General features: G+C 42.0%; 1 protein-coding gene across 2 annotated transcripts in view; it reads right to left on the reverse strand.

Annotated features, from left to right (window-relative positions):
• NUDCD1 (NudC domain containing 1) overlaps positions 1-17,570 on the reverse strand; it is a 168,364-nt gene that overhangs the window by 131,050 nt on the left and 19,744 nt on the right. For both annotated transcript variants that reach the window (XM_056522603.1, XM_056522602.1), the window contains exon 2: positions 4,482-4,636. In XM_056522603.1, the coding sequence (XP_056378578.1) occupies positions 4,482-4,589 (108 nt within the window). In that variant the 5' untranslated portion in view covers positions 4,590-4,636. The remainder of the gene's footprint in view (positions 1-4,481; positions 4,637-17,570) is intronic.

Genomic DNA, 17,570 nt, shown 5'->3' on the forward strand with positions numbered 1-17,570 from the left:
CCACTCAGGAAGCAACACTGTGACAATCAATTTCACATGCTGTTGTGCAAATGGAACAGACAACAGGTGGAAATTATAGGCAATTAGCAAGACACCCCCAATAAAGGAGTGGTTCTGCAGGTTGTGAACCTATTGGTAGCAAGAGACAGAGTCTACAACCCACACAAGTGGCTCAGGTAGTGCAGCTGATCCAGGATGGCACATCAATGCGAGCTGTGGCAAGAAGGTTTGCTGTGTCTGTCAGCGTAGTGTCCAGAGCATGGAGGCACTACTACGAGACAGGCCAGTACATCAGGGCACGTGGAGGAGGCCGTAGGAGGGCAACAACCCAGCAGCAGGACCGCTACCTCCGCCTTTGGGCAAGGAGGAACAGGAGGAGCACTGCCAGAGCCCTGCAAAATGACCTCCATCAGGCCACAAATGTGCATATGTCCACTCAAACAGTCAAAAACAGACTCCATGAGGGTGGTATGAAGGCCCAATGTCCACAGGTGGGGGTTGTGCTTACAGCCCAACACTGTGCAGAACGTTTGCCATTTGCCAGAGAACACTAAGATTGGCAAATTCACCACTGGAGCCCTTTGCAATTCACAGATGAAAGCAGGGTCACACTGAGCACGTGACATATTTGACAGAGTCTGGAGACGCCGTGGAGAACATTCTGCTGCCTGCAACATCCTCCACCACGACTGGTTTGACAGAGGGTCAGTAATGATGTGGGGAGGCATTACTTTGGGGGGCCGCACAGCCCTCCATGTGCTTGCCAGTGGTAGCCTGACTGCCATTGGTACAAAGATGAGATCCTCTGACCCCTTGTGAGACCATATGCTAGTGCGGTTGGACCTGGGATCCTCCTAATGCAAGACAATGCTAGACCTCATGTGGCTGGAGTGTATCAGCAGTTCCTGCAAGGAGGAAGGCATTGATGCTATGGACTGGCCCGCCCGTTCCCCAGACCTGAATCCGATTGAGCACATCTGGGACATCATGTCTCGCTCCATCCACCAACGCCACGTTGCACCACAGACTGTCCAGGAATTGCGGATGCTTTAGTCCAGGTCTGGGAGGACATCCCTCAGCAGACCATCTACCACCTCATCAGGGGCATGCCCAGACGTTGTAGGGAGGTCATACGGGCACGTGGAGTGTGACTCCATATCCAGACCTCCATGGGTTGATAAATTTGATTTCCATTGATAATTTTTGTTTGATTGTTGTCACCACACTCAACTATGCAAAGATGAAAGTATTTCATACCATTAGTTCATTCATTCAGATCTAGTATGGGTTATCTTAGTGTTCCCTTTATTTTCTTGAGCAGTGTAAATCATAGGTACAGAGGATGTACAATCAGTGCTGTGAGACAAAAAAAAAATCAAATTAAGCAGTTAAAGGCTAGTGCCTCATTTAGACCATGGGGGACAAATGACTATAAAAGGATTATAACATTTAACAAGATTATAAAATTTAACAAGATCATGACGAATACTCTAAGTTTTAAATAGGGGGGGGGGGGGGGGGGGGTAATCCCCTTGGGTTTAGGTGTAAATCATATTCATATACCTCTGAGACCCAACCAGGTAGTGCTGGGCGGTATGACCAAAAATGTGCATCACGATATTTTTCAAACTTATAGCGGTTCCATGGTATTTGACAGTAAATTTTTTTCCACACTATGATCAGAAGTCCTGCGCCCGCGGCTCACAACTCATTCATTTCCAATGCCGCGGCTCACAACTCATTCATTTCTAGCACCCGATGTGGGAACAGCACTGCTGCTGATAATTCATTCATTCGAGGGGGGGGGGGTCTTGGAAGTGGCCCGACCAGTATTATGGTATAGGGAAAAATTCATATCGTACGGAAAAAAGCACACCGGTATTTGGTATGAACCGGTATACCGCCCAGCACTACAACCAGGTAATTTTTTTTTTTTTTTAAGTGCTCCTATTCGCATCTTTATCTCGATAGCATGTGGTGGGTTGAGAGGCTGATTCTCATTAGTTAATTTGATATGAGCTGGTCCTGGACTGAGTATTTTTTTTGCTTTCTTTTTATTTACTTTAAGCCTACTCCTATTAGCAGTATTGTTTATTGCTCGCCATTTCATGTAATGCTTACACTTTTTTCTTATAGCCTCTCCTGGGCTACCGTACTTTACTGGTTTGTATTAGTAACCTGCTGTGACAAGTCTGTATATTTCATGCTTATCTTCACCGGATGCAAGCTTGGTTTGTTCCCTCACTCCTTTTTAATTATGCACCCCTCCATTTTGCGAGGTTTAATTTTATGTTTAACGCCTTAAGGATAAAGCCCATTTTGACCTTAAGGACCAGGCCAATTTTTATTTGAGTCTATGTTTTTTCCTCCTCTCCTTTTAAAATCCCTAACTCTTATTTTTGTTTTACCTACAGACCCATATGAGGGCTTATTTTTTGCAAGACCTAATGTACTTTATAATGACCTCTTTCATCATAAGATGTACCATGAAACAAACAATTTTTTTTTTATTAATAATAATAATAATAATAAATAATAATAATAATAATAATAATAATAAAGAAAACTGCACTTTTGCTAACTATTGGGGGGGGAGGGGGTTGATTTTTACGCGATGCACTTAATAGTAAAAACGACACATTATCTCCACCATCGGGATGATTGGGCATTACTATTGGGCATTAAAGGGATTATCCAGGAAAAACTTATATTATATATATAATATATATAATATATAAATATATATAATATATAAATATATATAATATATATAAAATATATAAATATATATATAAATATATAAATATATATAAATATATATAAATATATAAATATATATAAATATATAAATATATATATAATATATAAATTATATATAATATATAAAATATATATAATATATAAATATATTATATTATATTATATTATAAATATATTATAAATATATTATATTATATTATATTATATTATATTATATTATATATATATATATTATATTAACTAGCTCCAGAAAGTTAAACAGATTTGTAAATTACTTCTATTAAAAAATCTTAAGCCTTTCAGTACTTATGAGCTTCTGAAGTTAAGGTTGTTCTTTTCTATGTGCTCTCGGATGACACGTGTCTCGGGAACCGCCCAGTTTAGAAGAGGTTTGCTATGAGGATTTGCTTCTAAACTGGGCGTTTCCCGAGACACGTGTCATCAGAGAGCACTTAGGCAGAAAAGAACAACCTTAACTTCAGAAGCTCATAAGTACTGAAAGGATTAAGATTTTTTTTTAATAGAAGTAATTTACAAATCTGTTTAACTTTCTGGAGCCAGTTGATATATAAAAGTTTTTTTTCCTGGAATACCCCTTTAAGGACGTGTTGTTATGGCGATGTTTATCTGTGCTGATAAGTATATCCAGAGTGTGCCATTCTACCTGGTTGTTTATCTTTATATATTATCTGGTGACCAGCAACATGGTATGGTATTGATGCTGACATTATATATACACACAAACACTGTGCATCATATGACCATAATTTCTATTTGTTCCAGAGTATGTCATTACACACCTGGTTGTTTATGGTTAGTTTTAAATATTATCTGGTGACCAATAACGTGGTATGGTATAGATGCTGACGGTATACCATACACTGTGAAGTATATGACTATGTGTAAGTAGCTTCTATTTGTTAACTTATGGTCTCTTGACTGCTGGGATATACTGATATCTGAGTGTACCACCTGATAGGTTGTGCTATTCGTCATAGCCCACATTGGTTATTCTACATATATTTTTATGAGTTGTAATTATAGTGATTTCTTGATGCTAAGATGTTCCCTGATGAACCAATATGCTATTAGATGCTATTCCATTTCTACATCTGTTTTTTTGTTTTCTCTCTCACTCTAGATTAGGTGAGGGAACGGCACTGTGGTTGAGGCCACCCTGTTAAGGAGGTGGGTCCCTCAAAAGGCAGGGACACCAGGTGAGGGTGGTCAAAGGTTAGAGGGCACTGTACCCCTCCTACTACAGTTATACGATCACCTATATACCACCCATTGATAGGGGACATCTGTAATAATAATAATAATAATATCAATATCGACCTTTTTATCCCCTATCTTCCCCTTTACATTCTCCATCTGTGAAATTTGTTATTCTATTTTTTCTATTGCCCCAGGTATATGTGGTGTTGTACACTTTTGTTTGAGGTGTTTTTTACATCACCTTTTGCATTTTTTTTTTGTTAACCATGAGCATTTGCTAATTTTTAATATTTATGGAATATTAAAAGTTACGTTTTAGCCCTTATCTTTTGAGATCAGAGGTCTGTTTGTCGGTGATTTCTGTTGATAAATTCACCTCTGAGCGTTCATCTAGCGTTTGGACCACGCAACATCTGTATTTGTCCTATTTGGTGATAGTGGTCTGTAGTCAACACACATACTTCTAATAACACAAAGAAATTGGAAAGTTTCATCATTCCTACCAGGGTCACGTTGATGTTCATGACTCTTCCAAGCTGATCCACGTAGAAGACGCTATCGGAGGACCACGGATTACTATGGAGATAATTATACATGCCATAAGCACGCATGTGGTCCAGTGTGTACTGATCATCCCGGAGCTTCACTTCTGCGACAGCTGGAAGACAAGAATAGACATTTTTAATACATTTATTTTTACATAGTATTTTTTCTATCTTGCCTGGAAACTTTACAAGTTATCTTCATTAAGGAGTTTCCTGCTGTTCAATCCATTGCGGCAGCAGGAGATGAGGCGCTGGATTATACTACATACCAGAGCAAGTGAGCGCTTCTCACCATTCAAGCGGGGGGACACAAATTGGAATGAACATTAATTTTAACAAGTTCATCTCATTAACCTTTCTTCTGCCCAGGATCCCAAAAAGTAATAAACTATATTCAAGTCAACTAGTCAAATCTTACACAATTAATAGTATCATACTTTTTTTTTTAAAAAAAGTATCATATTTAACCTCTTAAAAGGGGTATCCAAGATATGCAAAATCTCTTATCTGTAATCTCCAGAATGGTGCCTGTATTTTACCCAAGACTGCTTCCGCCCCCACTGAGTGGTCTCAGGAGAGAGAGACCTGTCAGCCAAATCACTGTCTACAGTGATGTCGCACCTCAACCAATCACTGGCGGAGAAGGCAGTCACTCCAGAGACTAATAGATCTCTGAAAGTGGCGGTAAGATAGAGAGGCCCCATTGGTCGGACCTCTTGTGATCAAACACTGATCCTCTATCCTGTGCATAGGTGTTGAGATTTGCATAACGTAAGTACCCCTTCAAAGGGGTATTTCCATCTCAGCCAACAGCTGTCCGGGCATGCTGGGAGTTGCAGCTTTGCAACAGCTGTAGGCCCACTGGTTGGGAAATACTGGGATAGGAGATTCTTGGGGGTACTCCTTTAAAGAGGACCTGTGGCCAGTTCACATACATTTCACACACCTTTTTACAGTCTCTTGATATTCCATTCTGTTCCCCAGATATGAGGGTTTATAGTTCGCCTGACAATTCAGGGAATCAGTCAGATGGGCGTCACCTTAATTTTAATAATGGGAGGTGATCAGGTGATAGGTAGGATTATAAAGTCAGGAGGTGTGATTATTGTACATTTTGGGGCAATTATGTGAAATACAACCCCCATCCCGGTTGTATAACCCCACCCATCACTTCATAGCCACTCCAATCATTAAAATTAGGTTCACGCCTGTTTCCCTGAATTGTCAGATAAATTATAAACCTTCATATGTCAGGAATAGAGGGGTGTATCAAGGAACTGTAAAAAGGTGTGTGATCAGGGTATCCTGGGCTATTTAAGTGCAATTGTCATCTCCGTATAAGGTATGGAGGCACAGGCAACATCAGTTAGGGAATAAGAAGATGTAACAGAAGGTACTTTGACTTACTTTGCTTGCGGTTTGCAAACTTATATTTAGGCTATCTAGTTATTCCGGCAAACAGTCAGAGGGGCCGGATGTCTCTCACAGCGGCACACCTTCTCCGCACAGGCAAAGTAAAAGTAAACGTACCTTCTCTTTCATCTCATAATGCTTAGATGCTGACTGTACCTCGGCAACGCCCCGGGGCCACCATCCCTATCTCTTTTACGTCATTGTTGGGATTGCTGGGTGATTGACACACAGGTCCGCCCTCTGTGAGCGCTCGCTCAGATATCTCAATGCGTGCCATGGAAGAAGAGGTGGAGGGCACATGCGCAGAGGACCTGTCAATCACACAGCAGTCTCAGTGCTGACAAATAGGAAATAGGGGTGGTGGACACAGGCGCATTGCGAACTCCTTGCCATGCCTATCTGACTGCTGCTGACTCCACACAAAAGCGTTTTTTTTTTTTTTTTTTTTTTTTAGGATGACAAAGACTTCAATAAAGCAGCCAAAGGGATGGCTTCAATACATTTCTAAGCATCTTTTACAAAAAGTTAGACAATAATTGATTTCAGGAGGATAAAAAAAAAAAATATCAACAGTAAATACAGATCTACAGTATATTAGTATATTATAAAAGTGTCAGAGATTTAACAAAGTATGGTGAAAGGGAAAAGCGACCCGTAAAGCTCATTTCCCCAGCATAGGGATCATTCTGGGCCCCTATTAACAGCTTCTAGAAATGGAGTTATTTTGGTACTTACCTGCCAGACAATAATGGGAATGCTTCGATAGGATCCATAATTGTCTTGGAGCTTAACGGCTATGTTGTGAGTCAACCATAACGCTGCTTTCTTTTTATTTTAGAAATGGCCTTCTACTGTTGGAGTTCCCTCCCTCCAACTACAAGTCTCAGGATTCCTTGGTTGCAAGTGTGAGTTCAATTTTCTTGCTCCCACACATCAGCCACCATCTATTGAAGTACACCTGAGCTGCCTTGCATGCTGTGCTGTAAACATTCAAACAGTGTTTTCTGACCAGGGTGCCTCTGGCTGTTGCAAAACTAGAATTCCCTGCAGAATGATCTCCTTCCCACCCAGCGGTCGTTCCACCCATTGAAGCAGACAGGTTCCCTTTGAACACCTGACTAGTGACGTAATGTCTTTGACCACACTGCAATCTGGGAAAACCTTAGACAACACTCATTTTGTATGCTATTAATCATAAACATTGGGTTAAAGATCAGGGAATTGCAAGACCACCCATTAAACACGTTCAGACACTAAATTATTAACTAAACTAACTTTACAGCCTCTGTAGCATGGTCAGAAAAAAAAAAAAAATCCTGGAATACTCCTTTAATTCTAAGAATTGTAGTTCACGCTAAGTGGACAAGCCCTTTAAAGATAGTTTACAAAATGGAATATTAAACACAGATTCCCTGACCAAAAAGTAGGCAAAGAACATACTTTGAACATGGCCTCAAATGGCAGAAGTACACAATGGAATTTTCAAGTGGAATTCCTCATTAGAATTCTGCACTGAGATTCCGCAGCAGCAAAGTCCCATTGATAGCAACGTGATTCTGCTGCTTTGAGCACCAGGCAGAATTTCCGCAGCATGTTTCTGCTGCAGAAATCCAGACTCCAGAGTGTCCACATGTATATTCCTTCTGCGGAGTCTGTACAGAAATGCATTCCAGATAAGATTGGACATTTCCAAACGGTCCTAGCATTGACATGTTCTGCCGGCGCACCACTGTTGGGGGAATATCTGCACGGAAATTTTCCATGTGGACCTTCTCTTGTGTGAACAGAGCCTAAAAAGTAGTCCTTACGACCTGTAGCTGAACCTGCTATATAACACTGCTGTTGGTGGAGGAGGGGTAAAACAGAATGTCATGTGTCATATTTCAAAAAGCTAAAGCTTTCCCACCGCACCTTTGCCAGTCGTGAAGTTTATTGGCGCGGCTTCAGCGCATTCATCTCTCTGATGTTCGTAAATGTCATATTGTGTTGCGAGCTTACATGGCGACGCTGGTCCTTATATCATCCCCAAAAAAGATTACACAACAATGAAAACAGATTTATAGACCAACTTTCAAATTTTAGATTTTCACAGTAACCACGTTCCCGTGTATCCCATCTGATCACATCATGTGCGGCTCGTGGCAAATCATTTTTTTTTTTTTTTTTTTTTTACAGTAGCTTGAAGCAATGAGAATAAATCTTTTTGTGTAATGCGATTGACAACATAATCCACTACTGACCGGCTGCCATTGCTGCCACCATTAGGCTATGTTCAAATGGTGAGATATTTGCGAAACGTCTGCCTGGAAAATACGTAAATAGCAGCACTAGCAGAACATGCCAGCGCTAGGACCTCTTGGAAATTTGTCGTCTCCATAGATGGCAATGCATTTCTGAACAGATTCCGCCAAAAGAATTGACATGTCAATTCTTTGGGCAGAGTAAAGAATCGGGATTTCCGCGGCAGAGGTTTCCACCGGGGAAATACATGTTCACAATATAAACGTCCATCTGGGCACAATGACGTATATTTACGTCATAGGTCATCAAGGGCAGCGTTTCCCAACCAGGGTGCCTCCAGCTGTGGCCAAATTACAACTCCCAGCATGCCAGGAGAGCCAAAGGCTGCCCGGGCATGATGGGAGTTGTAGTTTGGCAACAGCTGGAGGCACCCTGGTTGGGAAACACTGCTCTAGGGGGTTAAAGTATCCCTGTTTTTTTCCAACAACCTTTGAGAAGTCACAGGTCTGCCATCTTTCTCATAATAAGAAAAGACTTCTGAAATGGAGACGAAGAGATAAAAAATTTTGGTAACGTGAATCTTTCTTCATTCCTCCTGGAATAAAAGCCCCGCGAGAGAAGACGGTTTCCACCCCCTATCCTGGAAATGTAATGAAGCCCTCTGCATTGACTCCTGGAGAGGAATGTTTAATTATACATTCATGCCTATGAATATATAGTTATATACTTCACTGATCCTGGAGATGGTGAAATTGAACAACACTTCCTCCAAGTAGCCAGCTGAACCAATTAACACCGAGAAGCGCCTTAATGTAATGCACGCCGCTCATCTCCCTATGAATACGGGGCGGCTGTGTATCTGCTGGTGATTAGGACCATTGTATGGACAATCACAGACCTGCCGCCTCTTATACAAACAATTGTGTATGAAACTCTCCTAGAACAAAGAAGAATCTCAGGTATCGGAGTGAAGCGGAGAGAACGTCTTTATGGGATATGCTACGTCACAGCTAGATTCCTATGGGGATGACCCTGGGACCACGTTTTTTGCCATACAGTTCCCATATCAGGTTTTTGATGAAAAACTAATTCCTCAAAACCGGACTAAACTGTATCAAAACGTGTGCACAAATTTTAAATAAATAGTCAGGCATCAACAGTAAAAGAGAACATAAAACATAACAATCCAGTCTTGGGAATGGATCATGAAATATCTCCGTCCTACCTTACCCACCAGTAACAGAGTACAGAGCTTAACGGACACTCGTGTCAAAGCTGCCTGTAAAATAAGGGGATAAAGGGGAAAGAAAATGGAGACACACAGAGGATAGGAGCATATACGTAGGGCAACTGAACACACTCATGGTATCAAAGAGCGCAAGAGCACCAGTCTCCCCATACTTTATAGAATTTATCAAGACACTTCCTATTGTTGTAGACAACGTGCATGAACAGGAGAATAACATTAACCAACTTCTTCCATTTAACGCATGTAGGAGGTCTAGAGTCCATCCAGCGAAGGGCCACCGTTTTATGCGCCATGAATAGAGACTCCCTGAGAACCACACGAACATGATTTGGCCACATCTCCTCATCCAGGACACCAAATAAGCAAAGAAGAGGATCTCTATGGGGGTAGGATGTACAAAAGTATCTAAAAGCTGGAGGACCTCCATCCAGAACTGCACAACATAGGAACAGTCCCAGATAAGATGCCAGAAATCCGCCCTAGGTGCATGACAACTAGAGATGAGCGAACTTCTCGACTCGGAAGTTGATGACTTATTCTGCATAAATTAGTTCAGCTTACAGGTGCTCCGGTGGGCTGGAAAAGGTGGACGCAGTCCTAGGAAAGAGTCACTGGAGAAATCATGGTGAGAGATGCCTGAACCTCCTCCCACTGTTCAGCTGACATCCCAGGTATATGATCCTTCCAGTGTTTTTCAGTCGGTACAGGCTTGTGGGTAATTTTTGCCTGGATGAGGTGGGTATATAAGACAGAGATCAGACCTCTAGGACCTTGAGACTTCAAAACCCCTATCAGGGGGGTAATCAGAGATCGGAGGGCTTCCCTCCGGGAGCTGCTCCCGAAGAGCATGACCCAATACCAAATAATTGTAAAAAGCATTCCTATGCACATTATAAGAATCCTGCATTTGGGTAAAGGACATCAATATTTATCAGACAAAGAAATAACGCCCATCCCACTCCAGAAGCTAGAGTCCTGGGATCACAGCAGGCACATCAGTATAGGCATGTATGCTCTTGGCCGCCCACCAAACTTGTATCGCAATTTTGTGAAGGGGAAGCAAGCCTCCCAATGTGGAGCCCTCCAAGAGAGGACGCAGTGACATGGTATGCATAAATCCCGCCAAAGGTTTGCTAAGAACTGGGCAAGGGGTTAGGTAATAACCAGGACTGTAGGTAGTGGAGCTGACTGGCTAAATAATACATATGGAGGTTAGGGAGTGCGTCCCCCGTCCACTGTTTAGGGTGTTGCAAGATCAAAAGAGCCACCTTATGTCTACTTAGCCCCCACACGAATGGAGACATCAGGGACTAGAAAGAAACAAAAAAGGACCTAGGAACAGGGCCAGCAGAATGCTCCAGACAATATAAGCATTTGGGAAGAATAATCAATTTAAATCAGATTAATACGGCCCGCTAATGCCAGGGGAGAAAACCCCATATCTTAAATGTAGTACTGACATAAGGAAGCAAGGGAAAAATATTAGAATGTAGATCTAATGAGGGGTCTTTATCGATAAATATGCTTAGGTATTTAAAAGGACTGGACAACTTTATTCACTCCAATTATGAATAAAGTTTCACATGTTTGATTGAAATTCCAAGCAAAAAAAAATTCAGCGTGCACTGCGCATGAGCAAAGTCAAAAAACGTATGGTGAAAACCGGATGGAACCATACGCACATATGGTTCTCTATGGTTCCCACTGACTGCCATGTTATAACAGTTTCAATACGATTTTTTACCCGGACCAAACACCGTGATAAGCTACAGTTTTGAGTACGGGGAAGAAAAAAAAAAAAAAAAACAGACAAAACAGTACAAGATGCAAGACGGACACAACCAGATGCATCTTTTGGCATACGGTTTTCAATGGAGAGTCAATGCATACGGTTTTCAATGGAGAGTCAATGCATACGGTTTTCAATGGAGAGTCAATGCATACGGTTTTCAATTCAGTTCCATACGGTTGTCAAATTGAAAACGTATACGGAAACTGTATTGCAAAAACGTGGTGTGAACCCAGCCTTACTTGCCTTGTGTAATACTTCTGTTTCATACTGTATTACTCTTAGATTTACTCTACTTATAAATGTGAGGTTCTTCGTACATTTTGATCAAATTGTGCAGTCTTCTCTGCCTCAACAAGATGACCCTCAGAGAGGAGACTAAGAGCCAGTTCACACTGAGCATTTCTGCTTGCAAAATTCATGCGGAATCTGCATTGCAGTATGTTTATTCTTTCGAACAAATTCTGCATGGACTTGCAGTCAATGGGGAAGGAGGTTGTTGCTGCACTTACAGTTTCAGCAGCACCTGTTGCACTCAGAATCTCTGCCCAAAATATGTCCTGGCAGAAATTTTCAGTGTGAACGTACCCTAAAGTTAACCATACACTTTAGCAGTCTGACAATAGCTCTCTCTCCTGATTTACCATATATATGTGAACACAGGCACATGCCATGTATGGAGCAGGTTCAATTCAGGAGCCTTATCCATAAAAAACCAACCCAATGTACATAAGATGTTAACAAGGGGTTAAAATCCAGCTGAATTTCAGCTACTCGCTTGACAGCCTCTGATATATGCGGAATGCATGACACAGATGGATGCAAAGTGGTCCTTCTCCTGGTGTGTCCGCTGTCAGGGCATGCTGAGAGTTGTAGTTTTGCAACAGCTGGAGCCACCCTGGTTGGGGAACACTGACGCACAAGGAAGCTACCTCCAATAAATGGCGCTGAAAAACAAGCTCTCCTTCCCCCCCGGGAGCATTTCCCGGCCTATAAGGCTCCCTACACTAGGTTGGCTGCCTCCATGAAGGGGACACCAACGATACCAATCAAAAAACTATAATTGGCCAATATATATCTATACATACATATATATAAAAAAAAATAAAAAATAAAAAACACAGACACACACACACACACACACACACACACACACACACGTCCTTACAAAGCTCCATCAACTAACTATCCAAATATTGTGACATGACAAATTGTGCCATAAAGAAACAAGCCTTCATACGGTTACATCAGGGAGAAATGGTAAAAATGGGTTGTAGAACAAAACAAACACAAAAATAAATACATTAAAAAAATAAATAAGTGTACATGTAGCTTTAAAGGGGTACTCCGGTGCTTACACATCTTATCCCCTATCCAAAGGATAGGGGATAAGATGCCTGATCGCGGGAGTCCCGCAGCTGGGGACGCCCGTAATCATACACGCGGCACCCTGTTTGTAATCAGTCCCCGGAGCGTGTTCGCTCCCGGACTGATTACCGGCGACCGCAGGGCCGGCGACGTGTGACGTCACACCTCCGCAGTCGCCGGTAATCAGTCCCGGAGCGAACACGCTCCGGGGACTGATTACAAACAGGGTGCCGCGTGTATGATCACGGGCGTCCCCAGCTGCGGGACTCCCGCGATCAGGCATCTTATCCCCTATCCTTTGGATAGGGGATAAGATGTGTAAGCACCGGAGTACCCCTTTAAGAAACGTTTGACATGTCCTAAAGAATGAGTGTTCAGACCCGACCAATTGTTAGAACGAGTGGAGAGAAAAGCGCAGCTGATCGAAACAATTCCATAGACTTCCATTATAAGTTAATTTCTCTTTGTGCGCTCTTCTCACAGCTAGTTCTAGCTAGAGATGAGCGAATTTACAGTAAATTCGATTCGTCACGAACTTCTCGGCTCGGCAGTTGATGACTTATCCTGCATAAATTAGTTCAGCTTTCAGGTGCTCCGGTGGGCTGGAAAAGGTGGATACAGCCCTAGGAAAGAGTCTCCTAGGACTGTATCCACCTTTTCCAGCCCACCGGAGCACCTGAAAGCTGAACTAATTTATGCAGGAAAAGTCATCAACTGCCGAGCCGAGAAGTTCGTGACAAATCAAATTTACTGTAAGTTCGCTCATCTCTAGTTCTAGCTATTGGTCCCATTTAGAACACTCCGAGCCCAACTAATCAAAACGTTTGATATTTCTCTACATGTCAAGTTTTTTTTTTTTTTTTTTTTTTAAAGTAACAGTGCCCATTTAAAGTGTTACTTAAAAAACAATAAAAATTTTTTTTTTGATTAGTCAGGGTCTCAGTGCTGAGGCCCACTACTAATCTCCACACATAGCTATGAGATGTGCTCGGCAGCACGCTTCATTTCCGGCTTGGTGCTTCAGCCATCTGATTACAGGAGAGAGAGCGGTTCTTTCAGGTGACACCATTCTTATGTATAGGACCAGCTTTAGGGTACGTTCACACGCAACTAAACTGCTCAGTTGCGCACATTTCTAGGCTCACCGGGAAATGTTCAGTTGAAAAGTGTAACCTGAGGCTCCAGGGCCCCTGTACAAAATCTGGAACAGGCCCCAATTTCTGCACGCGCCCCCCCTCCCCCATAACAGTTATGACAGAGTTGCTGCTCACCAGCTGTTGTAAAACTACAACCCCATCATGCCTTGACAGCTTAAAGGGGTACTCCGCTGCTCAGTTTTCGGAACAAAGACTTGCATTGAGGGGGCGGGCTGTGACGTCACGACCACCGGCCTCGGTTCTAAGCGTTTGGAACATTTTGTTCCGATTGATGAGCAGCGAAGTACCCCTTTAAGTCAGTGGTATGTTCACACAGAGCAATGTCCATGTGGAATATTCCACTGCAGCAGAGTTTCATTGATTTTAATGGGATTCTGCTGCACTGTTCTTATGGTGGAATTTACACAGCCGATATTTCTGTCGCAGAAATCCTGATTCTGGAGTCTGCAAAAAGAATAGACTTGTATATTCTTTTTACGAATTTCGCTCGGAAATGCATTGTTATCTATGAGATGCACATTTCCGAGCGATCCTAGCGATCCTAAAATGTGAAGAATGTCCGCACGTGTTTTCTGCACATTTTACACTGTGTGAACATGTCCTTATAGTATTTGAACAGCTGGAGAGCCACAGGTTGCGGATCACTGCCCTATCGCAATGCTCTTCCGTCCAGCTCTGATATAGTCTAATTTCCGGAAAACTTTACTAAAACATTATAAACTGGGACCGAATATTATAAGTTGCGGCAGAAAGCTGCAGTCAGTTACCATGGAGACGCACAGGGATAATGATTCAGCTGGGAAGAGAGCAGATGATTCCGCGGCTAACGCTTCCAATCAGCCCCGGGTCACGTAGATCACGCGGAGGGATGTACAGAAATTTGGGATGATTATCGGGCCGGGTTCGGCGACAATCAGTCACTCTCCAGAGGAAACAACTTATTTGGCACAAAAAAAAAAAAAACACACTTAAAATAATAGTAACCAAAGTGCTAAAGGCAATAGGGAGCCAATGGCAGTAAAACGAAGACTGGTGGTTGTCTGTACACTTAGACACTCCAATGTAAAAGAAATAAATAAATAGGTGTTTACTATTTGTCAGCAATCAAAGGGTTATAAAAAAAAAAAATAAAAAAACTGACAAAAATTGTGCTTCGATATCTAATGAAATTTGTGATACAATCCGTCACCATTTTTAAAGATCTCTGCGTGCTGTCATCGAATAGACTGAATGCACAATCGAAGCAGGCGCCATTCACAAGGCGAAATTCACCGCAGATTTATGTGCAGAGTTAGTGCCTATTCCAAGCCAAGATCAGCGCAGATTGTGCAAAAAATAAATAAAATAAATCATCCGTTTACATTCACGGTGCCGACTCTTTCCACATGTTGAAGCTGATAAAGTGACGTCTCTCATTCAGGTGTAAAACGCGTTAGTAGAAAGGACACAGAGAAGCCCCAATGTACGGGGTAAGCCGCGTTTAAAGGGGTACTCAACTGTCCAGCGTACAGAAGTAAATGTTCTGAATACCGTTTTTGCGCTGCGGGGGTCGGCCATGTCCCTCGTCACATCTCGGTCATGCCCCCTCAATGCAAGTCTATGGGAGGGGCGTGACGGCCGTCACGCCCCTCGGATAGACTTGCATTGAGGAGGCGTGGCGGTGACGTCACAAGGGGTGTGGCCGAACATTTAAGAGGGGCGTTCGGAACATTGAATTCTGAATGCTGGCCAGTGGAGAATCCCTTTAAAGCTGCAGTGAAGCAAACTGCAAATCTGTCAGAAATCAGCCTCCTCTTCTGTCATGTGATACCTGACTTGTTACAATGTATCCAATCTCGCTAGTTCTGACGATTTTTACCTTCATTGTATCAGTTAAAAAAAAGGCCGCTGCAAAATGAAAGGAGAGATCTCATTGATTGCTTTGAGCAACTGTCCCACTCTTCTACACTGGTTTTAATCTCCCCCAAATTGTTTTCATTTCCTGACAGCAAGCAGAGAACTTGACAGCTGTGAGGAGGTGAAGTGATCACAGAATTTATTAAAGGGGTATTCCAGGCAAAAACATTTTATCACCTATCCAAAAGGATAGGGGATAAGATGTCTGATCGCGGGGGGCCCACTGCTGAGACCCCCCACGATCTCCCTGCAGCACCCGCATTCTATGTGGGTCCTGAATCTCCAGTTTCGGAAACCTTCGGTTTTCCGGGACTGGGGACGTGATGTCACGCCCCCTCCATTCATGTCTATGAAACTGGAGATTCAGCACCCGCATAGAATGCTGCAAACTTTAGAGCAGTGGTCTCCAACCTGTGGACCTCCATATTTAGCAAAGTTTGGAGACCACCGCTTTAGAGGCTCCATTTAGGGCATCCGTCGGCAGCTCAGATTCGACAGAAGAAATATAGCGCTGCACGCAACTACTGCAAAGAAAACGTAACATTGCATGGTGGCGACTTAGGAGAATTGACGTCTTGGTTAACATGGTAGAAATTCTGTGATGGCAGTTTCTGGAATTTTAGCAGAATTTCTGTGCGCTCAAAACATAGAATTCTGCAAAAATTGTAAAGGGATTCCGCCTGGAATTTTGCAAAATTTTAAGACATGTTCAGTGTTTTTTCAGAATCCGGAAATTTTGCTGTGTGTCTAGGACAGCGGAATCCCCATTCAATTCAATGTGCAGTTAATTTTGTAGGCAGAATTTCTACAGCGGAATTCTACATGGAAATTCCTCCACGTGAACATAGTACCATCGTATGACATGGATCAATTTGCTGGCTTAAAACAAATTTTTCAAAAAAAATAAAAATTAATAAATAGATAAAAAAAAATAAACACCACAAACAACTTTAAAGAACGTGGAAAATATTTATCAATGTGGTGGGCAAAACTATCTATATTAATAACAATAATTACTCACAGTAATTCGATTTGTCACGAACTTCTCGGCTCGGCAGTTGATGACTTTATCCTACATAATTTAGTTCAGCTTTCAGGTGCTCCGGTGGGCTGGAAAAAGTGGATACAGTCCTAGGAGAGTCTGACCCCACCGGAGCACCTGAAAGCTGAACTAATGTATGCAGGATAAAGTCATCAACTGCCGAGCCGAGAAGTTTGTGACAAATCGAATTACTGTAAGTTCGCTCATCTCTAATAATAAATATGATAAATAATAATAATTATAATGGTCTTATTATTGACTAATAATAATAAATGTGGTAATTATATATATATATATATATTTTTTTATTTTTTTTTTTTTTTTTTTTTGGTTTCAAACTTTTTTTTCCTCAAGATAAGAACAGTCAACCTCGTATCAGAGCCAAGAGTAGACATATATAGGTACAATCATAGAAAACAAACAAAACAACATTAACAAGGTATCTGTATAGCAGTAGTTGCAGACATTTTGTTCAAGATAGAAAAACAGAGTTGAATGCAGGAACTTGGCACATTTTAGCATAGGAAGAGTTTGGCCATGAGCTCCATCTATAGGCCCAGTTAGCTGAATGTAACGTTTTGGAAGGCTATAGCTTGTTCAAATTGGTATGATTGAGACAGGGTGGAAAATACCTCTGATGCTACAGGCGGGGGTCACGTCTTTCCATTTTCTTGCCATTACTAGTTTTGCTATAACTAGAATTTTAGATTTAAAAAAGGGGTCTGTGAGTGGGTATAAACTCATGAACTCCTACCAGTAACAGGGCCAATTGTGGCGTTAGTTGAATACATGATGAAATCAATGCAATTAAGGCCTTGTATATATCAGCCCAAAATATCTTTAGGATTGGGCAAGACCAAAAGATAGGAGTCAGAGAGTCTCTCTCTCTCTC

Source organism: Hyla sarda, chromosome 5, assembly GCF_029499605.1.
Source record: "Hyla sarda isolate aHylSar1 chromosome 5, aHylSar1.hap1, whole genome shotgun sequence".
Taxonomy (NCBI): Eukaryota; Metazoa; Chordata; class Amphibia; order Anura; family Hylidae; genus Hyla; species Hyla sarda.